The sequence below is a fragment of the Phalacrocorax aristotelis genome, chromosome 8, assembly GCF_949628215.1.
Source record: "Phalacrocorax aristotelis chromosome 8, bGulAri2.1, whole genome shotgun sequence".
Classification (NCBI taxonomy): Eukaryota; Metazoa; Chordata; class Aves; order Suliformes; family Phalacrocoracidae; genus Phalacrocorax; species Phalacrocorax aristotelis.
The window spans coordinates 10,681,309-10,708,236 of record NC_134283.1 but is presented as its reverse complement, the minus strand read 5'-3'; the positions used below and the strand labels follow the sequence as shown (position 1 = coordinate 10,708,236).

At 39.8% G+C, this 26,928-nt stretch overlaps 1 protein-coding gene and 1 long non-coding RNA gene across 2 annotated transcripts in view; one reads left to right on the top strand and one right to left on the bottom strand.

The window, feature by feature from the left end:
• The window catches only part of BEAN1 (brain expressed associated with NEDD4 1), a 65,150-nt gene that overhangs the window by 10,887 nt on the left and 27,335 nt on the right, over positions 1-26,928 (bottom strand). Inside the window, exons 4-5 of the mRNA XM_075101349.1 lie at positions 11,333-11,542; positions 8,559-8,700 (exon numbers count right to left, since the gene is read on the bottom strand). Coding sequence (XP_074957450.1) covers positions 8,559-8,700; positions 11,333-11,542 — 352 coding nt within the window. The remainder of the gene's footprint in view (positions 1-8,558; positions 8,701-11,332; positions 11,543-26,928) is intronic.
• Positions 1-26,928, top strand: part of LOC142060954 (uncharacterized) — a 53,354-nt gene that overhangs the window by 15,627 nt on the left and 10,799 nt on the right. The window lies entirely within an intron of this gene.

Genomic DNA, 26,928 nt, shown 5'->3' with positions numbered 1-26,928 from the left:
ACTGTTATCAATGACTTAACAGCTTTAAGTTGTGATTGTTCCGCATGGCACAATAAATTTCTGGTTAGAAATGCTTGGTGCCTCTCTCATCAGGTTCTTCTGCTTTCACTGCTGCAGGTTGCGGGTTCTGTGGTTTTGTTTTTTGTTTTTTAATATGCAGCAATAATTTGCACTTCTGTAGTGAAACTGGGATAGGGGTAGAGAAAGGCTGGTCAGACGATACAGTGTCCCAACAGTTACTTTTGATGACAGAGAACTTTGTGCCTTAGACTCACAACATGCAGGCAGAGGTGTGAGATTTTTGACTACAAATACAAGAAGCAAGTAAAGAGAAAGGCATGGGTATTTAAGAGGAATGGAAATGCCACAAAAAGAAACTATCATAAAATGGCTGTAAACAAATTTAAGCTGGAAATAAGAAGATTGCCATAATAATTAGGAATTTGGTCTGTCCTTAGGTATTCTGGAATGATTGAAAGCTCTTGTTATGGAATAGGTAAATTTCTGTTAAAAATTATTACTTGCAGCAGCAGGGGTGGGACTGGGTAACTGCAGAAGATCCTTTCAAGCCTATGTTCCTCTGACTGAAATGGCTTCCTGAAGGATGATCTGTTAGTAGAAAATAGCAAGATGAAGAAAGGCAGCTTGAGGGAAAACCTGTCCGTACCGCAGATATAACTCGATGGTGCTGCCACTGGTGTGGTGGCACTCACATCAGCTGAGAACCTCACTAGGGAAGGGTTCTGTTTAGAGATATACCAGAGGCATCTGAAATACTAGTCTAGATACGTGTTGGGATCTTACTTGAAGACACTGACCTCTCAAGGGCTGGCTTAATGTTGGGAAATAAGGCAATCTCCCTGTGCTCACTGGATGGGCTGTGAAATGTGGTTGTCATGTAAAAATCCCTTCGCAGCAGAGAGCAACTAACTAATTAAAAGCAATTCATTTATTTCTATATCTAATATTAATTAGGAATAGCACTAGGATATAAAGGGAGGGGCTTTTGAGGGTCTAGTTGCTCAGAATTTGGAGTAGAAAGAATCAAGTGTTTTATGTCATTTCATGATTTGCAGTGGATTTTATTTCCCGTGGTATTTTTTACTTTACTGACTGAAAATCTAATAAGGGTATTGAAGTGAGATCTGAACTTAACTACAACTGTCTAGCTCATGCTTTGCCAACTGTCATTGTAATGTGCCAGAAGCTACTTACCTTGCATGCTTTCAGGAAAAGTGGCCTTGGCAAAGGAATACAGCACAACATAGCAAGTTTTTATGTTAGTTTCCTGCAGGCCTAATTCTGTCTTTCAAGAAAATCTAGGAAGCTGGTTCAAGCCTTCTTCCCTCTGGTACAGCTAACTTGCTTCCTCAGAAGTGGGGGATGGAAAAGAAAGTATGTTAAGTAGTTTGGGTTTTTTTGTTTTTCATATTTAGAGGGAAATTAGGGTCTGTCTTTAAGACATGAGCATTTCTTTTTGCCACTTTAAAGTAATCTTTAAATGGATCTGCCCATTTAAACAATGCAGACTGAACATGGGTATTAAGAGTACTGGAATTTATCAAGCCTAAACAAGACAATTTTCTCTAGAATTGATCCTAAATAGATTAGGCAAGATGGCCAGATGAGGTACAGTGAGCACACTTAAATAAGCAAAAAAAAACTCCCAATGTGTCCTAATGTGAATACTAGGATAATGGGTGACTAACAAGTTTTTATCATAGTGTGCACTGTAGGACAGATTTCATTTCTGTGAAATACAGAGAGGACTTTTGTGGTTTCCAATAAAACTATTCCTGAAGCTAAATCCCTACATCTCACTCAAGAGTCATTCCTCAGTGATGTTCTGTATTAGACAGTCATGAATCACAGAAGGAAAAGGTGATAATCTAGCTTGCCTAAAGCTCTGTACATACCATTAATATCCAGTCACTAAGGAGTGAAAAAGCACTAGTCAAGTACGGTGAAATGCATTTCTGTCGTGGTTCAGCCTCAGCTGGCAACTAAACACCACGCAGCCGCTCGCTCACCCCCCCCCACCCCTGTGGGATGGGGAAGAGAATCGGATGAGTAAAAGAACTTGTGGGTTGAGATAAGCACAGTTTAATGATTACAATAAAATGATGATGATAAATGACTATGATAATAATGACAATAATGTTAATATAATAAAAGGGAAAAGGAAGGAAAGGGAAAACAGGAAAAAAAACCGCAGAAACACGAACGATACAACCGCTCACCACCCGCTGACCGACGCTGCCCGTCCCCGAGCCGCGATTGCCACCTCCCTCCCCCGGCCAGCCCCTCCCAGGTAACATACTGGGCATGACGTTACATGATATGGAATATCCCTTTGGTCAGTTTGAATCAGCTCTCTTAGCTGTGCCCCCTCCCCTCCCAGCTTCTTGTGCACCTGGCAGAGCATGGGAGGCTAGACATGTCCTTGACTAGTATAAGCGCTACCCAGCAACAGCCTAAACATCTGTGTGTTATCTCAACAGGTTTTTTTTTCCATGCTAATTTCAAAGCACAGCACTATACCAGCTAGAGTGAAGAAAATTAACTCTATCCCAGCTGAAACCATGACTATTTCCTCTGGCCAAAAGGTGGAAAGTTGATAAAATCTCTTCTATGCAGGGAACGTCAGATCTCCTCATTTTTAGGATTTTAGAGACTCTTGTCAAGAAAATACAATAGTTCTTAATTTACTTGGTCCTTGATTTGTATGGTACTTCAAGCCATTTAAAACACATAAGCTCAAATTATTTTTAAACTGCTTTCTTATTACATATATACATATAAAAACATAATTTGGAGAGCTCAGTATAAGTGTGTTTGTTATAGTGAACTCTGGGCACAGTGAACATGAGTGTGAGCTTGTGATTTCTATCTATAAAGGTATTATCCACACAGTGTCAACAGCATGTGTTTGGGATATGTAAAATGACGACTACAGCCATCTTGATCAAACTCCAGAAGACTTTTTTGATTAAAGGGCTGCTGCCTGCCCTGTAATTTCAAATAATACTCATAGCGCTTTTTTGATAGTTCTTAAAAGTTTAATGATCCTAAAAATTAAATTAGATGCTTTTACCCCTACCATCACAGTGAATGTTGAACAAATTGGCAAATATTGTATTTACAGGCTTTACAGTATTTCTTTCAAAGTCCTATGTTAAACTGTGGCAGGGAGATGGTTCTTATGTTTTGTCCTGGTTGAATTTGTTCACGTTTCCTAATTTGGGGTGAGAAGAATTCTGTGGTTTAGAACTGTTGCTAGATATCCTGGATCATCTTTCTCAGATGACTGAAGTTTCTTAGAAACAAATACTTTGATATCTCTGGTAACACAAACTATGAAACATTAGCTTAACTTCCAGCACTGCTACAAGTATCTGTACATGTTAGATACAGGCTCTAAAATACAGACTCCTAATACCTTGAAACTGCTTAGTTCATTTTGGTTTTAGATTTCCATTCTACACCTCATGTAAAATCAATCTGACAGATGCTAACACAGATCTGAGATTCATTAGAAAATAATTAATTATTCTAACGGGGTGTTTATGGATCAACTGTATATTTTGGTCTGTCAAGACAAATTGACCAAATGGCTTCTCTGTAACCACCCTGCAACTATGGCAGGCTAATGACAAAATTCTGTGCATGGCATTCCTCTAAATCTAATGTAAAACCTAATGTAGGAAAGTGGTTAGTGGAAGTGTCTATGGTGATAATCAGATTGAGCCTCACATGAAATTTGTGATTTAGCTATCATAGCAATTAAATTATTAACATCCCAATGCATTTTTCATAAATTATTTTCCTGATTAAAGTTTTTATATAAAATGTATTTTGTATTGGACTTTCAATTTGAGAGTCAAGAGTAGGCAGTCCTGAACAGCTAGCTCTCCTTCAATCATAGAAAAGGGTACTCTTAACTCTGACTTTCTTTCATCAGCCTTCCTCTAAAATTCCTTTTCCACTCGTTTCATGGTGTAAAGCCCAACTGTAAAATCTAATGAAAACATTACAGACTGATTATAATCACCCCCTTGGCCAAATAGAGGTGTTGTGCTTTCTACTGAAATAATTTCAGGAAGTATGGCTTTAGCAAAATGGTATGTTCACGAATACTCAGCTCCGCAGCACCTCGTATGCAGTGATGTAATTCTGTTGCCTCTTGCAGGCTGTATTAGAACAATGCGGTTAAATGAAGCGAATGCCTTGGCATCTGCCTGTGGCAGCAGGACGCTAGTTTTCACTCACTGAATTCTTTCACTTCAAATATGTGTTGAAAGTTATTTGCCAATGCAGTTGCTTTCCTCGCTGCTTTTCATTTCTGTTCTGTTTATGCTATAGTTGCATTATTAGCTTTTGGGCATGCCAGTTGAGCTTTAAATTACATCTTGCGCTGCATGAATTAGGAGGAGGAATTGCATTAATTTAGCCAGTGCTACATTTCAGTAAACCTACGCTTCAAAACATTATCATATGTAACAAGACCAATCCCAATGAGTTAATATTTTAAATGCACAAGGTCAAGCATGTCTTGTTTATGCTTCAAGGCCACGTCTGACAGTTTTCCTGCTGTTAGCACCCATCAGTCCAAATAATCTCCATGCTCTACTAATTAGAAAAAATACACTTTAGTGTTATGCCATGGAGGAGAGTGTAAAAGTAGCTATACAGAAATTTTTCGGGCTCTTACATAACACAATGTATTCACACAATGCTTCTTAACTGATGCTTTTCTGAACAGAAAGTTACAATGGACTATGTAATGTATTAATAGTAAGTCTAAATGTCTCTCCACGTAGCTTTGCTTTCAGCCATCTGCTAAGCTCTACTTCCCTGAAGTTTTCGCCAAGTTGTGTTGCTCAGATGTAAAACAGTCAGATTTTAATGATCTGCAAAAGCTACTTTTTCTAACGTATTTAACTATGGTAGCAGTGAGAAAACAGCAAAATCATTAACTATAATCTTTACTTTTGACCTGTGATGCAGAACTGCAATTAATGGGATGAGCAGTGTTTACTTGTGTGGGCAGAGTCAGATCCTGGGCCCCTCAGGGATGCAGTCCACTCAGCTCCGAAGGGAATCTTGAAGAGTCAGTGGTTGGACACCTTTATGTCTCTCTGATCCTAGCACGGATGTCCCAGAATAGTTTCTTAGGACAAGGTAGGGCACAAGACAATTAACTTGTGCCAGGCTTATTACAGAAGTGGCTGGAGAGTTTACAGGAAAGCACAGATCATCTAGTGCTATCCTGATTCACTTGTGTATCTCCTGCCAAACAGAGAACTCCATAGAGATGGAAAATCCTTTGCTGGGCCTGTTTCAAACTGGAAATGGAAGCAACCTTTGGTTTAATCTTAGGAGACCTGTCTGCTAAAGAAGTATGTTCTCAGAGCTTGTTCAGAGGAGTCTGAGCTTGTTCTCAGAAATCTGGCCAACTGCCCACCCAAGCTGTTGCTTGGGTGTTAGCTGGCTGGCTTTTATTAGTGAAGACATGAGTGTGGGTCCAAAAACCAGTCTAAATTGTTAAGTGGATTTATATGAAGTCCTACAAATTTAGATGCTAGGCTCAGAATAACTTTTCATGTGTGAGCTTCCTGCTAAAATATTTACACCAGCTCTAAAAGCCCATTTATTATATAGTATGACTTTGTAATAGAGTCATAGAATTGTTTGGGTTAGAAGGCACCTTTAAAGGCCATCTAGTCCAACCTCCCTGCAATAAGCAAGGACATTGTCAGCTAGATCAGGTTGCTCAGAGCCCCGTCCAACCTGACCTTGAATGTTGCCAGGGATGGGGCATCTACCACCTCTCTGGGAAACCTGTTCCAGTGCTTCTCCACCCTCATCGTAAAAAATTTCTTCATTATATCCAGTCTAAATCTACCTTCCTTTAGTTTAGAACCATTGCCCCTTGTCCTGTCACAGCAGGCCTTGTTGAAGAGATTGTCCCCATCTTTCTTACAAGCCCCCTTTATCGAAAGGCTGCAATAAGGTCTCCCTGGAGCCTTCTCCAGGCTGAACAACCCCAACTCCCTCAGCCTGTCCTCGTAGGAGAGGTGTTCCAGCCCTCGGATCATTTTTGTTGGCCTCCTCTGGACCTGCTCCAACAGGTCCATGTCCTTCCTGTGCTGAGGGCTCCAGAGCTGGACGCAGCACTGCAGGTGGGGTCTCACCAGAGTGGAGTAGAGGGGCAGAATTACCTCCCTCGACCTGCTGGCCACGCTGCTTTTGATGCAGCCCAGGACACAGTTGGCTTTCTGGGCTGCAAGGCACATTGTTGGCTCATGTCCAGCTTTTTGTCGATCAGTACCCCCAAGTCCTTCTCTGTAGGGCTGCTCTCAATCCCTTCAACCCCCAGCCTGCATTGATACTGGGGGTTGCCCCGACCCAGGTGCAGGACCTTGTACTTGGCCTTGTTGAACCTCATAAGGATCACACTGGCCCACTTCTCGAGCTTGTCCAAGTCCCTCTGGATGGCATCGTGTCTCTGAGGCATGTCAACCGCACTGCTCAGCTTGGTGTCTTCTGCAAACTTGGTGAGGGTGCACTCAATCCCACTGTCTATGTCACTGTTGAAGATACTAAACAGTACTGGTCCCAATACAGATTGCTGAGGGACACCACTCGATGCTGATGTCCATCTGAACATTGACCCATTGACCACTACCCTCTGGGTGTGACCATCCAACCAATTCCTCATCCACCAAACAGTCCACCTATCAAATCTGTATCCCCCCAATTCAGGGAGAAAGATATTGTAGGGGACCATGTCAAAAGCCTTACAGAAGTCTAGATAGATGACATCCATAGTTCTGCCCTTGTCCACTGATGTAGTCACTCCATCACAGAAGCCACTAGGTTGGTAAGGCAGGACTTGCCCTTGGTGAAGCCATGCTGGCTGTCTTGAATCACCTCCCTGTCCCCCATGTGCCTCAGCATAGCTTCTAGGAGGATCTGTTCCATGATCTTCCCAGGCACAGAAGTGAGGCTGACAGGTTGGTAGTTACCCAGGTCCTCCTTTCTACGCTTTTTAAAAATGGGTGCAATCTTTCTCTTTTTCCAGTCCCCAGGGACTTCACCTGACTGCCATGACTTTTCAAACATCATGGAGAGTGGCTTGGGGACTAGACCAGCCAGTTCCCACAGGACTCTGGGATGCATCTCACCAGGGCCCATAGACATATATGTTCAGGTTCCTCAGGTGGTCACGAACCTGATCTTGTTTTACAGTGGGAGGAACTTTGCTTCCCCAGTCCCCACCTTACGGTCCATCCACTTGAGAGGTGTGGGAAGAGAGGTAGCATAAAATAGAAAAAGCGAAGATCTGTATATTTTATGTTCATACTACTGACTTGCTCTGTATTGCATATATGTATACAATCAGTCAGAAAAGGGCTGGTCTTATGAGTATATTGGTTTAACTCAAAACAGAGTCTGCTTAAAAGAAGAAAAGGGAAAAAAAAACCAAAGAGAAGGGGAGCACAGCTGTTCAACCATTATTTGCTGTTTGTAAGATACAGCACTACAGAAAGCCTGAAGTGATGTTTTGTTTAAAACACTTTCTGTTGGTTCATTGGAGGGAGTAGCTGAATTCCTTCATTTATTAACTTTGAGGTGCACAAGGCAAACAGAGGAGATATAGGGGGCCTACAGTGTGAGTCTTGTCACTGATGATGGCCATTCTTGTATCCTGTGAATGCAGGCACACAAATGTGGAAGGAACTGCTATATAATTTCTGGAATAACTGTCTTTGGCAGGAGGCTCTCCTGGCAATGTTACCTCCTCAGGCAATTAGAACTGCCTGATATTTGAAGGATGCTCTTCTCCAAAGATGCTACTACAATCCAGGCAACTATGGCTCTCCAGAGCAGGTTTGGGTTAAAATGGTAGTCATCCTCCTTCACAGATTACTGATACAAGATGAACGATCCCCCTCCAAATTTCTCCCTATCCTAAATTAGGACGTTAAATACAATAACTAGGTAAGTCAGAATTGTATGTTTTCTTCAGTACTGTTTTCTGATAGAATACCGGAGTTAAGAAAGCTGAGAAGTGAGACTTGCTGAAAAATATGGAAAGGTTAAAGGTCTCTTGCACTTTTTTTTCCTGCCTTTCTTTTTTCTGTTTACTCTGATCTGAACCGTCTCAAGGTCAGTAATAAATGTAAACTGAAAGTTCTTGAAAAAAGTATATATTTCTCCCCTAGAAGTGAAACTTTGACTTGTAAAATCACTTCTTTCAAAGAAAGATGGTTATAAGTAATTTGTGTGTTTCATTAGTACGCCATCAATATGATAAATTTTAATGCATATATCAGCAAATGAGAATTAGCTCTACCCATGCCTTTATTTAGTAAAGATACATTCTGCTAAGTAAAACTTGAACTTACATTCAAACTAAGCAAAGTCTGTCTATACTTAGAGTTTGTGTGACCTGCATTTTTGTAGTGGATATAGGCCTAGCAGTTTTATTTTCTTCTTTAATAGGCTTTGCAAGTGCAGGACTTTAACACTCAGAATCTTAGAAAAGTGCTTACCGTGGAGGTGAATCAGGATACATGACGTTGACCTGAGAAAGTGTATCCAGATAGGAACCAAAATCAAAAGCTGGGGGAAACTCCTCCATGCAGGTGGATCTCAGCTCTCCAAAAGAGCCGCCATATGAGAAACCATCTGGAGCTGGAAAACAAGCAATTAATATTTGCTGCTCTTTTCCTCCATGCTGGATTCTCTAAGACAATATAATGGTTTATAACACTACCATAAATCAGAAAATAAAACCTATCTGAGGCAGAGGAAGTAGTGGTATTCTGGAACAACCAGGTTTCACAGGACATTTCTGTTCCTTTAAGAACAAGTTAGCATCATCTGTAGATGAACTGTAGTGTTTCAGGCTATGGCACAGGGGCTATGTATTTAGTGCTGCCCTGTAAGATGCAAGTGGCTAAAGCTTTTCTTGTGCCTTAAAGGCTGAAAAGGAGTGGCAGTTCTGCTGCATGCAGCTTCCAACGTTAGCAGGATTGCTGAACTTCCCTGGAGTCGCATACATTGAAACCTTGCCAATTCTGTGAAGGTTTTTAAAAGGAGGCTTAGGTGTTTGATTGTAGGTATGTGTGTCGAGAAAATGCTGTTCTCAATAAAACACTCAAAAAAAGAGGAAAAACTGGAAAATAGTAGAGAAAATCATCTTGCTGCCTGCTCCAGGGCTTTCTTAATGCTTTCACACAAGAGTTTCACAGCTCCAGAAATATCAAGATGTTAGTGCTATTTTCTGTCTTTGAGGATATTTTGTTAATGCTCAACATTTCCAGAAGAATGTCCAAACTGTGGAAATGCAGCAGTTCCACACTCACCCCCACCCCTAGCCCCTGCGATTGTCCTCCAAATAAAGTGATTCCTCCTTTTTACTTGATGCATTAAAATAGTACCTGGAGAGAAGGTACTCTCTCCTGACAACAAAACTGACAACAAAGTAGTGTCTCTCTCAGCAGAGGGTGAAGGGCAAGACTCACTTGACCTGCCTGTTCCTCCTGGCAATTTTCACCTCTGCCAATGTATTCTCGAGGAATCTACCAGAACTAATCCAGTCTATCATGCACTGTGCTTTCCTTTTGCTTGTTAAGTGAAGGAAGCCAGCTTCACAGTGACTCCTGCTGCTCCCATGCTGGCCAGTGGAAGCATGCTGAGATATCAGGATGGCGTGTACTAATGTAAAATTTTCACTTGGGTAGACTGGCACAATTTAGTTTATGATTATTCTTTTGAATTTCTCTGAAAATATCACCATGCTGTTCTTTTTCCATTTCTCCAGCATTGTTATTTCTAACAAGCAGTTTGAAAATTATCCTTTATGTTTTTGGCTTCAGGGTTTTTGAAGGACCTGAAATTAACATAGCAGTAGAGTTAAATGTAGTGATTGAATCTTAATGGTCGGTATTTTATCATGCCAAAATATTCATGGGTAAAACAGTAACTCCAATTTGGGTTTAACTATTTAATCCCAAATTTAGCTGCTGAAAAGTAGGAAAAACAGATGTTACAATAATAGCAGACATTAGTTTTTCTGACTCTTTTTTCCCTTTTCCCTCTCTGTATTTTACCATGGGAGTTTGCATTTCACTGGGAATCTAAAATTTATTCCCAAAGCATAGCCGTTATTCACTTATCTGGGTAAATATTTCTGGGAAAGCCAAAAATAATTATTCCTGGCTCCAGGTGGACAACCTGATCCTAGGAAATGTGTTTCTTTTAGACATGAAAATTCCTGGTCCACATAATTAAATGAAGTCCAATTGCCTTCAGTGGATACTTGATTTACATCAGTGAAATAAAGATTTGCAAGAATTAATTTTTATGTGGCTCACTAATATTATCTTTTCTATATAAAGAAAAAAACCCCAACAATATGCAAAGAACTGTACTCTCATAACAATCTGCAGATATAGGAGTCTCCCCACAGATGACAAAAATTGTTGATTCAATTCCACTCAATTCATTAATCTATTTATCATTTGAATTTTTACTAGCTGAAGACTTACAGAGTAACTTCTTGTAACTGTGTTTTTCTTAAATATAGAAATACTCAGAATCTGACATTTCTTGACAAAGTGGCTTTTAACTTCTGGTCAGCAAACCCAAAATTGGCCAAAAATAAAATTCTACAATTAACTCTTTCATATTCCCAAATCCTTTTAAAGTACAGGGTATTTTTGTTGGGGGGTAGGGGGATAGGAATTGTCACTTTTTTGATAGCAAACCAGTCTCTTTAATGATGATGACAGCTGTAATGACATTGATGTTATTAATGACATTAATGATGATAAGAGTTGTAATGACATTTTGACGCCCCGTTGTTCTATTTATATCTTTATATTTTGTGGTCAGAAAAGAAATAATTGCCCAGTTGTAGGTTGGTGCACACTAGAAGTGAAAAGATTCCTGGCTTTCCAACAAATAGAAATGACATTATATGCTATGCCAAGGCTATAATGGGATATGAAAATAAGCTATCAGGAGTCTAGCGATGGAGAAGAAATCTTATACCATGTGAAGGGAAAATAAGCTCTTTAAGAAATGCTGTTGGCATTGGCCTTGTTTATGCTAACCATTAAATATGAAGCTTGTACTATGTGAATTCAGTGCCAGCATAAAGATGCTGTTAAACTACAAAGCTGCCCGTGACCGACTCATCCTATTTTTAAATTACTTTATTTTTTTTCATCCCTTGCACAGCAGTGAGATGCTTTCTGTTGCCTGTAGCACCAGATATTAATAAAGTTAAGCATTATCTTGCTGTAACTAGCTATCTTACCATAAACTGCATCTCTCCTGAGATGTGGGTGTCTTAACCGTCCATCCTTTCGCAGACTGCCAACAATGATTGTAACACAGGATAGAAATAGCACAAGTCCGATCACTACTCCAGCTACCAGAAGGGGTGAAACAAGTAGACTGGTATCGTTTCCATTTTCACCGTAGCTGGGGAATTCACTGGTTGGGCTGCTCTGGTTCAGGTGAACTTCTGTACAGCAGAGAGAGAATGAATGTGTCAGTTGTGAAAAGAGACATTTACAAAGTGTGGTTATACAGATGCCAAAACTAAGGGCTTTCAAAGCCCTAAGAGACAGGCTGAGACAGACCCATTGTATGAATTCATGCTCTTATGGAGAACCTATTTATTAGACTGATATCTGGAGCTGTTACTAACTGACTCTGGGGGAGTCACTTGGCAATCATTTCCCTGTTATTGGGGAATATCCTGCTGGAGTCAGTGATGTATGTTGCATAATGGTAATTTTGATTGCTTATTCCTGGAAAGAATATTTGTATCATGAATTGATTGATGCTGAAAGAGCTTCAGTGCACAAGGAGGAATGTGAAAACTCAAAAATTTGGGCTCTGAGCAGAACAGAGGAATCATGTCTTGTTACTAAGTATTAAAAGACTCCAGGGTTTTGCAGAGACAGTTTTGTGCAAGAGTGAAACAGAGGAGCATGCTGCTGTAGCACAGGGCATGCTTTAGTTTGTGGGATGAGTCAGCATCCCAAGAAACAGATGTGGAGCAGGGGGGAAAGAGACTCCGTCAGAGTGGGATTCGTAGCGAGGCACTGGAATTTCATCAAAGACATGGCTTCTTAGTAGGCAGAAGCTGGGGCAGTATGGTGGTCCTGTAGGCCTTAATATCTAATAAATTGTTGAAATAGAAAACCATCACAATGAGCACTTAAAATTTACTCATTAAAAACCTGAAAGTAAATAAACTTATTTTATTCCCCTTTGGGCTCCCCCGTAAGTTTAAACAGTAACCAAAGTATGGTGCCAAACCTGTGCTTTAGTCCAGGCTTTCCTAGTGTTCAAACTAGCTACTCGCCTTGCGGAGAGCTTAGGTTTGGTGCAGTCATTCTCATTTCATCCTTCCTAGTTTGGCCTGATGCTGTGTAAGGAAGGAGCTGCATGGGCAGGCAGACCTCACCTTAAACAGCGTGGAAGTATTGTGGTGCAAGTAGGTACACCCTGCGCTTCACCAGGTGACCACAGACTGGGCTGAGCTCTGTCTGGCTTCTGCGCCTTTGTTCCAGGCAAGCAGTTCTATGCAGCAACATTACTACTCTTCACCCCATTTTGATTTTTCCAGTCGAAATGCACTTGTATTGTATGTGGCAAAAACTATAACTGTTTTCCTCAGTGTTAAAAAAAAAACCCACAAACTAATTCTCTAGATGTATTATTTAAGTTCAATAATAAATCTGATTAAGGGAGAGAAATGCAAAATGCAAGAATATCTCAAACTATGAAAAGTCAGAGTTACTCCATAATGCCAGATGCCCACCAAAGCTGCTCTATTACTCCCCTCCTCAGCTGGACAGGGGAGAGAAAAGATAACAAAAGGCTCATAGGTCAAGGTAAGGACAGGGAGAGATTGCTTACCAATTACCATCACAGGCAAAACAGACTCGACTTGGGGAAATTAGTTTAATTCATTACCAATCAAACCAGAGTAGGAAAATGAGAAATAAACACAGATCTCAAAAAGCCTTCCCCCCACCCCTCCCTTCTTCCCAGGCTTAACTTTACTCCCAATTTCTCTACCTCCTCCCCCAAAGCAGTGCAGGGGGATGGGGAATGGGGTTGCAGTCAGTTCATCACGCATTGTCTCTGCTGCTCCTTCCTCCCCAGGTGGAGGACTCCTCACACTCTTCCCCTGCTCCAATGTGGGGTCCCTCTCATGGAAGACAGTTCTCCAATGTGAGTTCTTCCCACAGGCTACAGTACTTCATGAACTGCTCCTACATGGGTTCCTTCCATGGGGTGCAGTCCTTCAGGAACAGACTGCTCCAGCGTGGGTCCCCCATGGGGTTACAAGTCCTGCCAGCAACCCTGCTCCAGTGCAGGCTTTTCTCTCCACAGGTCCTGCCAGGAGCCTGCTCCAGCATGGGCTTCCCGTGGGGTCACAGCCTCCTTCAGGCATCCACCTGCTCTGATGGGGCCTATCCATGGGCTGCAGGTGGGTATCTGCTCCACTGTTAACCTCCACGGGCTGCAGGGGGACAGCCTGCCTCACCATGGTCTTCACCATGGGCTGCGGGCGAATCTCTGGTCTGACGCCTGGAACACGTCCCCCTCCTTCTTCACTGACCTTGGTGTCTGCAGGGTTGTTTCTCTCACATAGTCTCAATCCTCTCTCTGGCTGCAACTGCTGTTGTGCAACTCTTTTTCCCCCGTCTTAAACATGTTATCCCAGAGGCGCTACCACCGTTGCTGATCGGCTCAGCCTTGGCCAGCGGCAGGTCTTGGAGCCAGCTGGCACTGGCTCTGTCAGACAAAGGGGAAGCTTCTGGCAGCTTCTCACAGAAGCCACCCCTGTAGCCCCCCTGCTATGCAAAACCTTGCCACGCAAACCCAGTACAATTCCCAAGTCAAGTATCCTTTTGAGACAAGCTAAAGAGAGAGTATCAAAAGTTAAATAATGTTTCTTCTAGAGAATCAACTAGTGACATATGGTTATATATGAATTAATTGCCCACAGAGGTATTTATGGGGGACTGTGCTGCTAATGGAGGGGAGGTAAACATTAGAAATTATGGGACAAAGGATTCAGGATTTCAGCAGATAGAATCCCTGCTTAAGTAGAGGGCTCTGTATGTTTATTTGTGGACAACAGTTTGGGAATGCAGTGAAGGTAACCAAATTTGGGCTGAGGCCTTGAAAAGAAGTTGCAATAAGGACCTGTTTTCCTATGCTTAATCCACAGCTTATTAAAACCCAAAGAAATACGCCCCCCACCCCCCATTAAAAAAAGATCTCCCATTAGCTGCTCAGGACCAGTCTACTGAGTAAACCAGAATTTTATTGATGCAAGAAATTATTGGAAATGCATATATACCAAGACTACCTTTCAAAGATGGGCTGGATATATTTTTATATCTGGCTATATGCCAGTTGAACAGATAATTTGTTTCCTACAGAAACTAAGGCTAATAAAATTTTGCTCTTTTGAATGTTCTGTAAAGTGAGTATGTGCTTTTTACATGGTTAGATGTTAGCAGATAATTTTCAGCACTGTTTTCCCCACTCTTTTCCTTTGGGATATACCGCTAGTGTCTTGCAGTCACAATAAGCTTAAAAAGATGATGATGGCTTCAAGCCAATGTATATTAACATTGGCTAACACTTGACATTGAGAGAACTGACTAGAAATATAAAAAACCTGAGGAATTAGCATGTAGTAGAGTTTTTGTTAATTTTTTAGAAGCACTTGACTGTTGGCTAAGAATCTTTGTATGCAATTAAGATAGATGGCCGAGAAATGTGCTGAGCTTTTACAGAGCATTTTCTGCCGAAAGAAAAAACTGAATTTTCTGAAAATTAAACTGATTCTGTAACATTAAATCAAAAGGGTATGGAAAACTGTCTGACCTAATAGACCTTAGTGCAAAGACTTCTTGGGTATGGGATATTTGTTTGAGGGGTAGATTCCACTAATCTTATGACCACTGCACTAGAACTAAACTTCCTCAAAGTCTACAAAATTCTAGTTGTGTTTCTCATTTGTACAGAGTTTTTTACTATCTCTGTGTGTAATGTGTCCAACACATGTACTGCTGCTGGTCTTCCATAGCCTGATTTATTGAGATTCTTGCGAATTCTCAAGATGCAAATATCGCAGCAGTGCCAGTTAGTTTAAATCACAATTGCAGTGAATTGACACCTGAACTGAAAGTACTGGTGGATAATTTATTAGTAATTTTGCTGACTTGCAAAGATAAAAGGGAAGAATCAACGTTGTTGCCATCATGATGAGAACATGAGCCTGGGGTGCGCAGTTGCTCCATGCATTATCAGACTTGTGGTCTTCAAATTGAAGCCAAGTAGTACTGAAACTGGAGCTGGTGAAAAACTTCCTGTCAAGTTCAGGGGGAAAGAAAAGAGGCCACAGTGAGCGCTTGCAGATCTTTTGAAACTTGGACAACTTCTAAATGATCCTCTTAACAGGAAGGGACTGTCTAGAGAAGAGAAGAGTATACTAGATTTTTTTTTTTTAAGTTTTGTTGTGTTTAGCTATGGAAGCCAGCTGGTATCTTAATACATTGACTGTTTGGAGATTCCTGTGGTGCCACCCAGTGTGAGCATTAATATTTGGTCCTATTTTGCTTCATAGGAATTTTAACAGGTTAGCAGTGACTTCAGATAGGAAGTACTCTCTCTTATACTCTCCACTTGTGCTTGAGCTGTTATTTTTTATTTCAAGGCAGCCCATTTTTTCTAGCACTTTCTCAGGGCTTCCTTAGCTGTTCCAAATCTCATCTATTTTATCTTGTTTCTCACCATCATGAATCTTTTTCTTGTTTTATGCTCTTAATCTTAATTGAACCCAGTCTCTGGTAAAGACAAGAAACATTGCAATAGATGAGTAACTCCCCTTAGCCTAGCTCCTAAAATAATATGCAGTTGATAAACTTCTTTTAGGGTATTATTTTCACTCTGACACCATGAGTCAAGTCCGCCAGACTTCACAGACTGACTTACTACTATGGGAATTGCTGAAGCAACTAACTACTACAGAATGAGATGCTATGTTAATATAAATTCTTTGGTTTTGAATTTTTTGGGGGCAAAAGATGTTGACATTACTTTTGGCAAAGGAACATCTTATAAATTTTTCTCCTCTAATCCAAATATATCTTCTTTTGATAAACTGTACATTTCTGTATATAAAAATGCTCTGTTTTTTCATTCAGAATAGATGCATCCGGAAAAGTCCATAAATATAACAGCAATAACAGAGTGCTAACTTTTTAATTTTTTGAGCTAGGTTGTATTTTTTCCATGAAACCGCAAACTGTAAACAATACATGCATAAATATGAATTTATATCTAATCCTCTAAATATGAATTACATTGGATGCACAAACCATTGCTTTTATCCAGTGATGGGAGTTGTGTAACTAACCAGTTGTGGCACAAATGCTACATGCTGGCTGTTGCAGCTGCGAATACAGTGTAAGGGGCACATATAGATGAGCAAACACTTAATTTAGGATGAGAGTACTAGTGGAAAATTGCCCACACTATCTATTCAATGTTAGACAATAAATTATCCAGCTGCAAAACCCCTTAAATATCACATTATATTATTTTACCCAGTGCTCCTGCACCTCAACAGACCAACTTGTAAAGTAACTCCACCTAACTGAAGGAGATGTAGTACAACTCTACATTTTTATGGTGTATGTTGTGCTATTTCTCCTTCTCATTAACTATCTTTGAAGGGACACTTATTATTCCTTTCTAACTTGGCAGTAATGAATGTTGAAATTTCAGTTGGGTCAGATCCTGTCACAATGAAATGCCTTAGTGTGCAGATGTGTCATGGGAGCTTGGTTCATCCAAGATGCTGCCCTTTATCAGGAGTAGCTTCTCTCTTCTTCACCAGCTTTTACCTGCTTGTATCCAGATGAGACAGAAGGGAAGCACTACATATAAATGAAAATCACTTTTCTCCATACTGAAATGGTTGTGGGTGTGGGTTTTTTGTTTGTTTGGTCCCCCGCCCCACCTGAAAGCACATTAGCTCCACTGAAGCTGCAGTAGTGTCTGTAACTGATAGGGTTTTCTTTGTTCCCTTTAAAAATTGGGGGTGATTTTAAGGGTGGATCTTACTAAGATAACCAAATCTCTTCTTCTGATTTAAAATCTATCAACTTAAGAAAGATGATGATTCACATTATCACTGGTGGAGAGTATGAGACATGGAGTGGTTTTATTTCACAGATTGAAATATGCATGAACAGCTCGTGAAGAAGTGCTGATGTGTTGTACTGGAAGGATTTTTTGTGCAGAATCATACACCTCTACAATCCATGCCAGCCTCAGTTAAGCCTTGCCTGAGGACAGAATGGGCTTAGTGATTACTTGCTGAACTAGAGCTGAAACACACTGACAGAACAATGTTATATTACATGTGTGCCCTGGGTTAGCACAAGTTGTTTGGGGTTGATGATCTAGATTCTCCTATTACCTTTAAATACGCTATATTAACAAAGTGTATAGGACTGGAAATGAGTAGGAGGAAGCTCAGTATAGGGTAGTGCATAGTATGCTTTGATTTTTAAATAATCACAACAAGGTGTCTCAAACACCAAAGCAACTTAAAGCATGTTTCCGATATCCTTATTTTTGTTATCCCGCTTTGGGACAGTGTTGGAATATGCAGTCTCTTTATCAAGGGGAGGAGACTGACAGATGGTAAGAAGGAGCTAAGATGTCCCAGTGAGGCACACAGATAAGCTAAAATAGTGGAATCAATGAAAATTTTGATGATTTTGCCTTTATGAATGGATCCTGTTCAAAGATGATTTAGTCTGGCCAAAAGTGACCAACTGGATTCTGCACTTGCTGCTGTACTGTGAAATAAGCCTCTGGCTGCGGCTGCTATCAGGCTGCTATTACACTGCTTATTTCTGTGGCTCCCAGACAGGAGCTCACAAAATGAGAAAGGTAGGTGCATTACAAAAACAAGCTGAAAAAGGATTTGGATCACAGGCAATGGCTTTGTACAGAGGATCACTGTAGCAAGGGAGAGAGGGGTATTATTCAAGTCACTGAATGCAAAGGCTCCATAGGAGCAGAAATCTTTAAAAGAAAAAAAAAAAGAACAACAACAGAAAAAGAACAAAAGTCTCTGTTGGATTCAAAGCTATTTCCTCTGGATTCTGAGGAAGGTTGGAACCTCTCACGCTAGATTAATGACAGGATGTCATCTGCTTATGGGACTTGGTTATCCCAAGTATACATCAGGAATGGCTTCAGATCTGGCCTGTATTTGATTTACACTTATACTTTGTTTAACTCTTTTATTTTTGTGCAAACAACCTGCCAGTTTTAAATGGAATGGCAGTTTAACAGGTTTTGATTTTATGTTTTTTTTTAACCTTTCCAATCCCTAGGTGTAGTGAAAGTATTAATAATTTTCAGTAATTCCATAAAAGGAAAAGCTTAAGAGAACAGCTCAGCTCTGTCAAACATGATATTGAAATCAGCACATTTTCCATGGAATGCTTTGGGTGAATCTATGCTTTCTTCTGACTCCCTGGTTAAGTGTCCCACTTAATGATAAAACTGGAACTGAATGCTCCCTCCCCAGTATAAAAAAGAGGAAAATATTGTGCTTTTTACTAATTCTGACTGGTTCAGAGGGGAAAGAAACTAGGTATGTTCTCCTCAAATAGCTTCTCACAATCTACTTTTCGTCTTCTCACAAGACTACCTTCTGTGCCTCTGGTGAAAGATTAATCTTGGCACACCAATTGTTGAGTGCTCCATCACATAAGATCTACAGCAGCTGTGATGGCAACTTGGTAAGGTAGGAATAGCTGGGGACCCAGAAAGACTTAAAAACTGGGTCAGTACAGGGAGTTTGTAGCTATCATTGAAGGATGGAAGATGGAAAATTGGTCACTAAAGAAAGGGTTTTGTAGGTCTGGCTATGGCAATGGCTTGTGTCAAGTGTAATGAATTAGGTCGCACTGCCTTAACATTTTAATGCATTGAATGTTTGGGTTCTTGCCCTCTAAAGCAGCTCTATGGTAGTGCAGACTGTCATGCTACAATGCAAACTCACATCTGTGTGTTTTTAACATCAAAAGAATAAAACCACTTGGCTCACCAGTTACACTCATTAAGCTATGGGAACACCATGCATCAGGTTCTTCTTATGTTCTAGAGAGATACAGAAAGAGGATAAGAACTGCTACCTCAGTATGTTAAATGTTTAAACAGCATTTAAAAGGAACTGATGATGATGCTAAGAACAGGCCAGGCTATTGGTGCTTTTGCATTTATCTTCTTTATCTTATTATCTTGTAGCAAAGTTGAGCAAATGAGTGGAAGACTAGACCAATCTGGGAAATGTCCTCTCTATAAATCAGTTTTACAAGAGCCATACAAATAGTACGGGGAAAGGAATTTTCAGTTCAGGAGGCCCAGGAGCATATTTAGTTTCCTCACACTGCTCTCCTCTGCTACCTACAGCCAGTCACATGTTGTCCTCCTGTTCTGTATGCTTTTCTGATTTGCATGCATAAGATTAAACTGCCTCTTAAGCTACAATTGATATTCAATAATAACCGTATAGGGATTGCTTAAAACTTTTACCTTAATGTGGCTTGTAAAGGGCATCGTATGGTGTACATATTCATAGATTAAAAATTGTTTGATCTACTTTAGCTCATGTATATTGCAGCTCAAACTTTCATCCACTTACTGCCTATGAAGCCCGTTAACTTGTGCTTGATGGTCGCTTACCTTTTGGAATGGTACTTAAGAGTTATTTGGCAAAGTTGATGAATAAATAAATTTTTGCTGTCAGTTCCTGCAGCTGTGACATTTAAACAGTTCCCCAAAACAGATGATATTGATTTTTAAATTTGAGGTAAAAATCTTTTTATACAAATGGTCAGCAAGTCTTGTGATTATTGCTACTATGGGAGATACTTTGGCACAATCCAAACCCATATGAATGCCGTTAACCAGGCAGGACCCATAAATGTAGACCAAGATTCTCTGCAGCTCACATTTCCACTTTGATCTTTCTCACTGCATATATATGTTCTAATCATAGTTAATAGTGTTCACTGATTAACAGTAAGAAAATCAAAACCTTATTCAGAACATGAGACTGTGTGGTAGGGACATTTCAGTTTTATCTGATGCACTCAGCTTAAAGTGAATTTGGAGCACACTTAGAGGTACAAAAGCCGCCCATGACCTTGAGAAGCTCATCCAAGGCAGAAAGGGTGGCCTTTCCTCTGAGATATCTAACTCTGCCTTTTTATCATGTCTGCTGGCTATCAGATAATGACTTTTCTCTTCTTGCATTGACATCCTTATTATAGAGCTAGAATGAATAAGATTGGATCACCAGCAGCCTGCAAATTGAGAATGTCAGAAGCAAAGAGAATGTGGCTGCATAAACGCTCAGAAAATAAATCTTTTCAGATGCTGTGGCTTTAGGGTATTATGTTGATGTCACAGCAGCATGTATAGGGGCTGTTTCAAATTAACAGGAAAAATCTTCCAATTTTCAGATCCATGGTCTATTTTATCAACATGATAAATACCACTGCAGTGAAACAAATCACTCTGGAAGTGTAACAGCCCACTTTGTGATGGACAATGTATTCCTTCCCCTATTTTCTCCTATACAAACAACTTTGAACTAATACAATTTTATAAGCAGGACCCGAGCCCAATGCTTTTTTCAGAAACTCTACATCAGGGCTTGGAAATAACTATGATGAGAATCTTATTTTACCTATTAAAGTAAAGTTACTTTCATAAGCTCAGATCCAACTTAGGTTGGTAGTGACTTGACCGGTGCAAAAGCAGTAATTTTGTTTTATTGTGAGAAACTTTGGTATTTTGGCACATAAACTTCTCATACAGAATTTGGAAAAAAATGTAGCAATATAATAATTTTTCTTTTTATTCTGAGAGGGAAAGGCTTGAAATATTGTAATTGGCAAATAATTCTGTATTTTACCTCAGCAGTCTTTCTGCTTGAACTATTATCTAGATGTCTCATGTCTTCTCTTTAGGAGGTTGCCCTCTGTCTGAACTATATCCAATGTGACCTAAAGAGGTATAGGGCAGATGACAGCTCATGCAAGATGTAGCCCAGGCGAAAAATCTAATCAATATAGATTAGATATTGGTGGAAAAAAAAACCCTAAAAGCCAAAATTTTCCACAGAAAAGTTCTATTCTTTACAAACTTTACTTTCTACCTCCACAGAGAAAATGAGAAGGCAGTGATGAAATTCTTGCTAGCTCTAACAGTAACAACTGTTGAGCAGCTGAGTTGTGTTCTGTTACCCGCTACATACATTTATGAATCTGTAAATCTGCTATCCACCTCTGATTATTATTAATTTGGCTCAAATTTATGAGATGTTTTAAATTATGAAGTTTTGTAGTTTCCTTTTGTTGCATTGAACTATCTGATTGGTTCTAATAACCAGCATCCTTCAGCGTTCATTAACCTGCTCACATGATTTGAAACTCTGGAAAAGAGCTAACAAAGATGGGTATCTGCAACAAAGTTCTGAGACTGAGCTACTAACTGAGCTTCAGGAATCATATCCACCCTACAAATACCTCGAACACTCCTTCTAGAGTGCTTGTGGCTATGTGGTGCTTCTTATTTAGGACTTTTCCAATTGAAATAATCCTGTCGCTTTTTCCGTCCTTATCTCCAGTCTTCAACAGTAGTAATCTACTAAAAAAAAATATATGTAGAGGAATGATTGACGTTGACGTTCACTACTTAGAAAATAATTACAAGTGAAATACTGATCTAGCTAGTTATGTAAGGAACTGGTTGCTAAGACAGAAACCTGTTAAGAAATGCCGGAATCCACAAATCTTTCTTTAAGAGGTGATATCATATGTGATATTTCTTGGTCTTTCTTTCAAGGTGACCTGAATTTTTTTAAATAACTAAAATTGTTTTGCAGTGTTGTTATGCACTTTTCTATGAATTATGGTGTTGATGTCACAGAGTATACAAAGCCTATAGTATGACTTACATTATTATTTGTATCTGTAAAAGTTACAGCAGTAGCTGCCTGCATGAACCAAGGAGTTTTCTCATACCATTAAGAAGCTATTTCATTCCCTCAGATTTTGTCTGAATAGGACTAGGACTTCTGCTTAGACAGCTGCAGGAATGTCAATAATAGCAAAAGAGATATTGATTCTTGGGATGATTTAAATCACCTGTTCTCTTTGTTGCCGAAGGAGCCACCAAAATTCAAGGACACTGAAAGATCAATAATAGTTAAGTCACTCAAACATTAAGATTTGAAAAACTGGGGGGAAAAAAATCCCTTTCTTTAAAATCACTATTGCTTACTATAGAAGACCCATTTGGTTAGAGGACTGGTAAACCGGAGTATAGGACTTGCCATACAGCCAAACACCATTCCATATATATGCTGTGCAGTGTCTAGGGGCTGCTTGGTACACATCGTGTATTCTGCCCTCTCCCATATTTATCTCTGGCTGGCAAAGCTGAGTCAAGCTTAGAGAGGAGAGGACACTGACACCACTGAAGGGCTGGAAAAAGTAACTTCCCCCCAGCTGATAGGCAGTGGTGTTTCTCCTGGAATAGCATTATGTTCTGCTGCCTTGCATATATAGCTTATTTTATAGGTTCCACATAGTTCCTTCTTAGGAATAATATTATGTTGGTTGCTCTTCCATTTGAGGTGGCAGAGGAGAGACTTCAAAAACAAATGAAGAAACAACCCCCCCAAAAAACCAAGTGTAGCCTTTAGGAAAGTACATTTATTTACCTTTCTTTATAAACTTTCTTTATAAACTTCAGTGTGTATATGTGTATGCTTTATATATAAAATGTAGTTTCCCCTTCAAGGCTAGTTTCAGCACAGGGTAAGCATTAATAGCTGCTAGACATGAGGCAGCTACACCTTCCTATCTGCTGGGAAGTTGGAAGAGGTCCTGGGCTGTTCACCAAACAGAAGACATATGCTAAGGATTGATATTTACAGGTACCCTGAGAATCATCTGTGTATGCTGCACCATTTTCTCTCCAGGCAACTACAAGTCTCAGCTGTGGGTATTCCACCCTGTTCTAAAAACTAAGCTATTTGTTACCTTCAGAGATGATTTTAAAGAAGGAATGTATTTCTAAAGGAAACAAATTGCAGTGTGCGCTGTTCTGCATTGCTACCAAAGGAGATTGAGTGAGAATAATAATAGCAAGATACAGAGTAAGGCTAGAACAAGAACTTTGGCTTTTTCTGTGAGCACACCGTTTCTTAGATTAGACTACATTTAAATAATTATATGTTATGGGAAATTTGATTAAATTTTGAGTTACAATGATTTTATAAATCCCTTTGTAATGAACGGTGTTGCATGTAGGTTAGAACCTCTGCGGTGCCCACAGAGCACCCTTGGCAACATCTTAACCTGGAATACTGACTGTTTTTAAGGTTAGCTAGTTTTTGTGGCCTTTTGAATAAAAGGGACCAGAAAATGGTTCAGTCCCAGAAAATAAGTGTGCCCTGCAGGAGTGGTTCTAATAAGACTACCTAAACAAAAGCTCTTTTATGGACACTGCTCGGAACAACAGGGAGAGAGAAATACCTTCCAGCTTCCACCTTCTCACAGTAGTGGTGTTCACATCAAAGGGATGTGCTTTGTATGTTTAGTCTGATGTTAAAGGTCACTATCTGTTGTTCTTGCAGTTTATCAGAGAACTGTGATTTCACCTCTGGACACAATTTGCTATTTTTGTGAGGCAGAATGATCTTCCTTTGACTATTAACGCACCACTGCAGCACAGATTGACCCTTGATTGTTTCCTGAGCCCTGCTGTTAACTCCTAACATGCCTGTATGCAAACCATCCTACCTCCCTTACTTCTGTTAATATTGGTAGTAGAAATCTGCCTGTTAAATTGTTCCTATTTACCCACTGGAGAGAAAAAAAAAAACGAATTTTTGAAAAAAGCTATGGGATTCTTGGTGGAGAAACTAGTATCTAGGCTGGTGTAAAATCCTCTTCTATCCCCTTTCAAGTGCATGGGCAAATACATGGAGAAGATATAAACCACTTTGTAATAGAAAAGGAAGTTATTTCTGTCCCTGGTTATACTGATCACACATGACTGCAAAGGGATTTTCACCTACATACTTGCTAACAGCAAGTACTTTTACAATTGCTGATTAGCAAATTAAAAAAGAATCACACACACAAAAGAATGGCACCCCTTCTTCCTTTTCCTCTTATCTGCCTTAATTATTCATTGAATTAGGTGCTGGCAGATAAGAGTTCCATTGTTAGGTTCGTAATGAGGATTCACATGGTGTTGCCAGTTAAGGTGCCTCTATTCAAATTAACTAAACATACTTCTTCCCTACCAAAAAGTTATATATTACATCATAGTCTTGCAGTACAGGAGAACTCAGAATGGGCTTCAGTATGAGGGCAACGTAAAAAGCTCACATTAGAGGAATTTATCACCATCTCAAAGAGAATGCTAAACTTAGATATGTAGATTGTAGGCACCTGCTCTTATGCGGACTAGTGTTTGCATGAGATAGCTGGGTACACTGCTACTTCAATTCTGGTGTGAATGTATGAACATCTTCAGTTTCTTATGTGTGAATAATCAGATTAAAAGACATTCAAAGATTAAAAGCAACTTGAAATTTTATATTCTTTGCATTAGTAGACAATTAATTTTTTTTGTGAAGAAACTGACAGCATGAAAATAGCTCCTATTTTAATATGGCACAGTAGACACAATGTGTGAGCAGGAGGAAAGTGAATGCTATTCTGAAAAAGGCTTATTCATGAAAGTGCTGTAGTACTGAAAGTAATAAAAGGGGAAAAGTAGTGCTCCAGGGTTACCAAAGAAATATCAAATCCTAGGAAAATACAGTGAGATGTGTGTCATCTGTGCTGGATACTATTTTCATAATGACCTTGCAATTAAAGACTTGGGGAAAATCTCTTCCAACAGCTGTAGAGTCACTGAGCTTTGAAAAGCAGTAAAAACGTGGTCCTTTCCTGTGAAAAGGTGCTCTGGCTCGTGGAGGGGACCAAGTAACAACAACCACCCAGGGCTGGAATTCACATTTTACCCCAGTGTTCTCCACCAGGTCACCTGTCCAAAGTCTGGCGAGACCCACAGCTGAAATCAGAGGCCTCCATGAAAGACTACCAGTCTGCATGAGCGGTAGCTGAATGAGTGAACCAAGTGAACGCTGATATGAAAGCCTTGAACTTTAATTGCTTAAAGCAAGAACGATGCAATGACCGATGAATTTGCTGAAATTGAACAAAAATAAGCTTAGAAAAGGTGGTTGTATTATCTTTAAAGCTCGTGTGCTTTAATGTAAGCATGAACTCCTGATGGTTATTGTAACTGGAATGTGAAATATGTAAAAAGCCGAGATGATCCTCATACTAATTATTAAAAAGCCAACAGTAAGTTTTTGATCTGCTGTAAAGACAAGATGAAACTCAGAATTACCTTATTGCCTCAAATTTTGAAATACTACATTACCTTGTAGTAGTAGGTGAACAGCTATTTCTCAGAATTTATAAAAGCATGGACTTCACAGCATATCCTAAATATAACTGTACTGGCAAAATGCCCAGTTGGAATGGCAATGGAAAGTAGGTAGGGTTTTTCTTTTTTTTTTTTTTTGTTTTGTTTTTTTTTTTTTTAATCCAAAGTACCCACTGACCTGAAGCTTAACAAATAACATTAAATGGGAAAGGTTTGAAATCTCTGCATGTATCAAGTAGCTCCTTTAACTCCTCATCCCTGTCTTGTGCATCACAAGGTAGCTTTTGAGGGGTCTTAATCAGAGTGGTGGGGTTGTCTTGACACTGTACGACAGTGGTATGTTGTTCATGACTTGGAGAAGGGAGAGGTCCTGCCTTCCACTGTAAATTGGTAAGGGAATGTCGTTTGAAGTTAGGTGTGGGTTGTGGTTTCTGTTTGTGGGTTGGTTTTTTTGTTTGTGTGTGTATGTGGTTTTGGTTTGTGGGGTGCTTTTTTTGTTTGTTTGGGTGGTTTTTTTGGTTGGTTTGGTTTGTTGTTATTTTTAGCTACTGGAGATAAAGGGACAGATTGCAATTCTTTACCAAGGAAGGTATGAATGCTATGCAAAAATAAAATCCCATTTGAACCCCTGCCACCTTCTAGCTAGCTTCTGCACTGGTATTTATTGGAGAAATGTGCTAGAAATGTTAACAAGGATAACCACTATGTGTTATGGAGCTACACCTACAGCTTTATAATGTTCAGCCTGTGTATGTTGTCCTACTACAATTTGTTCTAACGGCTGTACTGAATATCATATAGTGCAGGGACTTTCACTTTAGATCCTCTCATCTCCCTTGGGCTGACAGCATATGATACAAGAAATACCATGCTGTTTGGATTATTAAAATAATTGATGTGTTCATATTTACTGTGTCACTTGTTAATACTATCTTGTTAAGTCCTTGTGGGGATGAGATCACAGATTTTTCTAACTAGCAGCTGCTGCATGGTTTCTTAAAATACCAGATTTTAGGGTTGGACCAAGGAAGACAGGGTTGATGATAAAAACAGATGGCCTCATTGCTAACAATATACCTGAGCTTGCAAGCACTGAATGGTTATGAAGGTGTGGGCAACCTTGTTGATTCAGAAAGTGCTAAGACTGTTCAGTGAGCTTTTTGGTTCTGAAAGGAAAGTCACTGCTGCTGTTCATCTCCTATGTTACTTGGAGATAAACACTGCTTGTGAAGAAAGATTTGAGATAGTCTAATACTGCGTATGTTTATTCCTCATGTTGCCCTTTATCAGTGTTTGATTACCCAA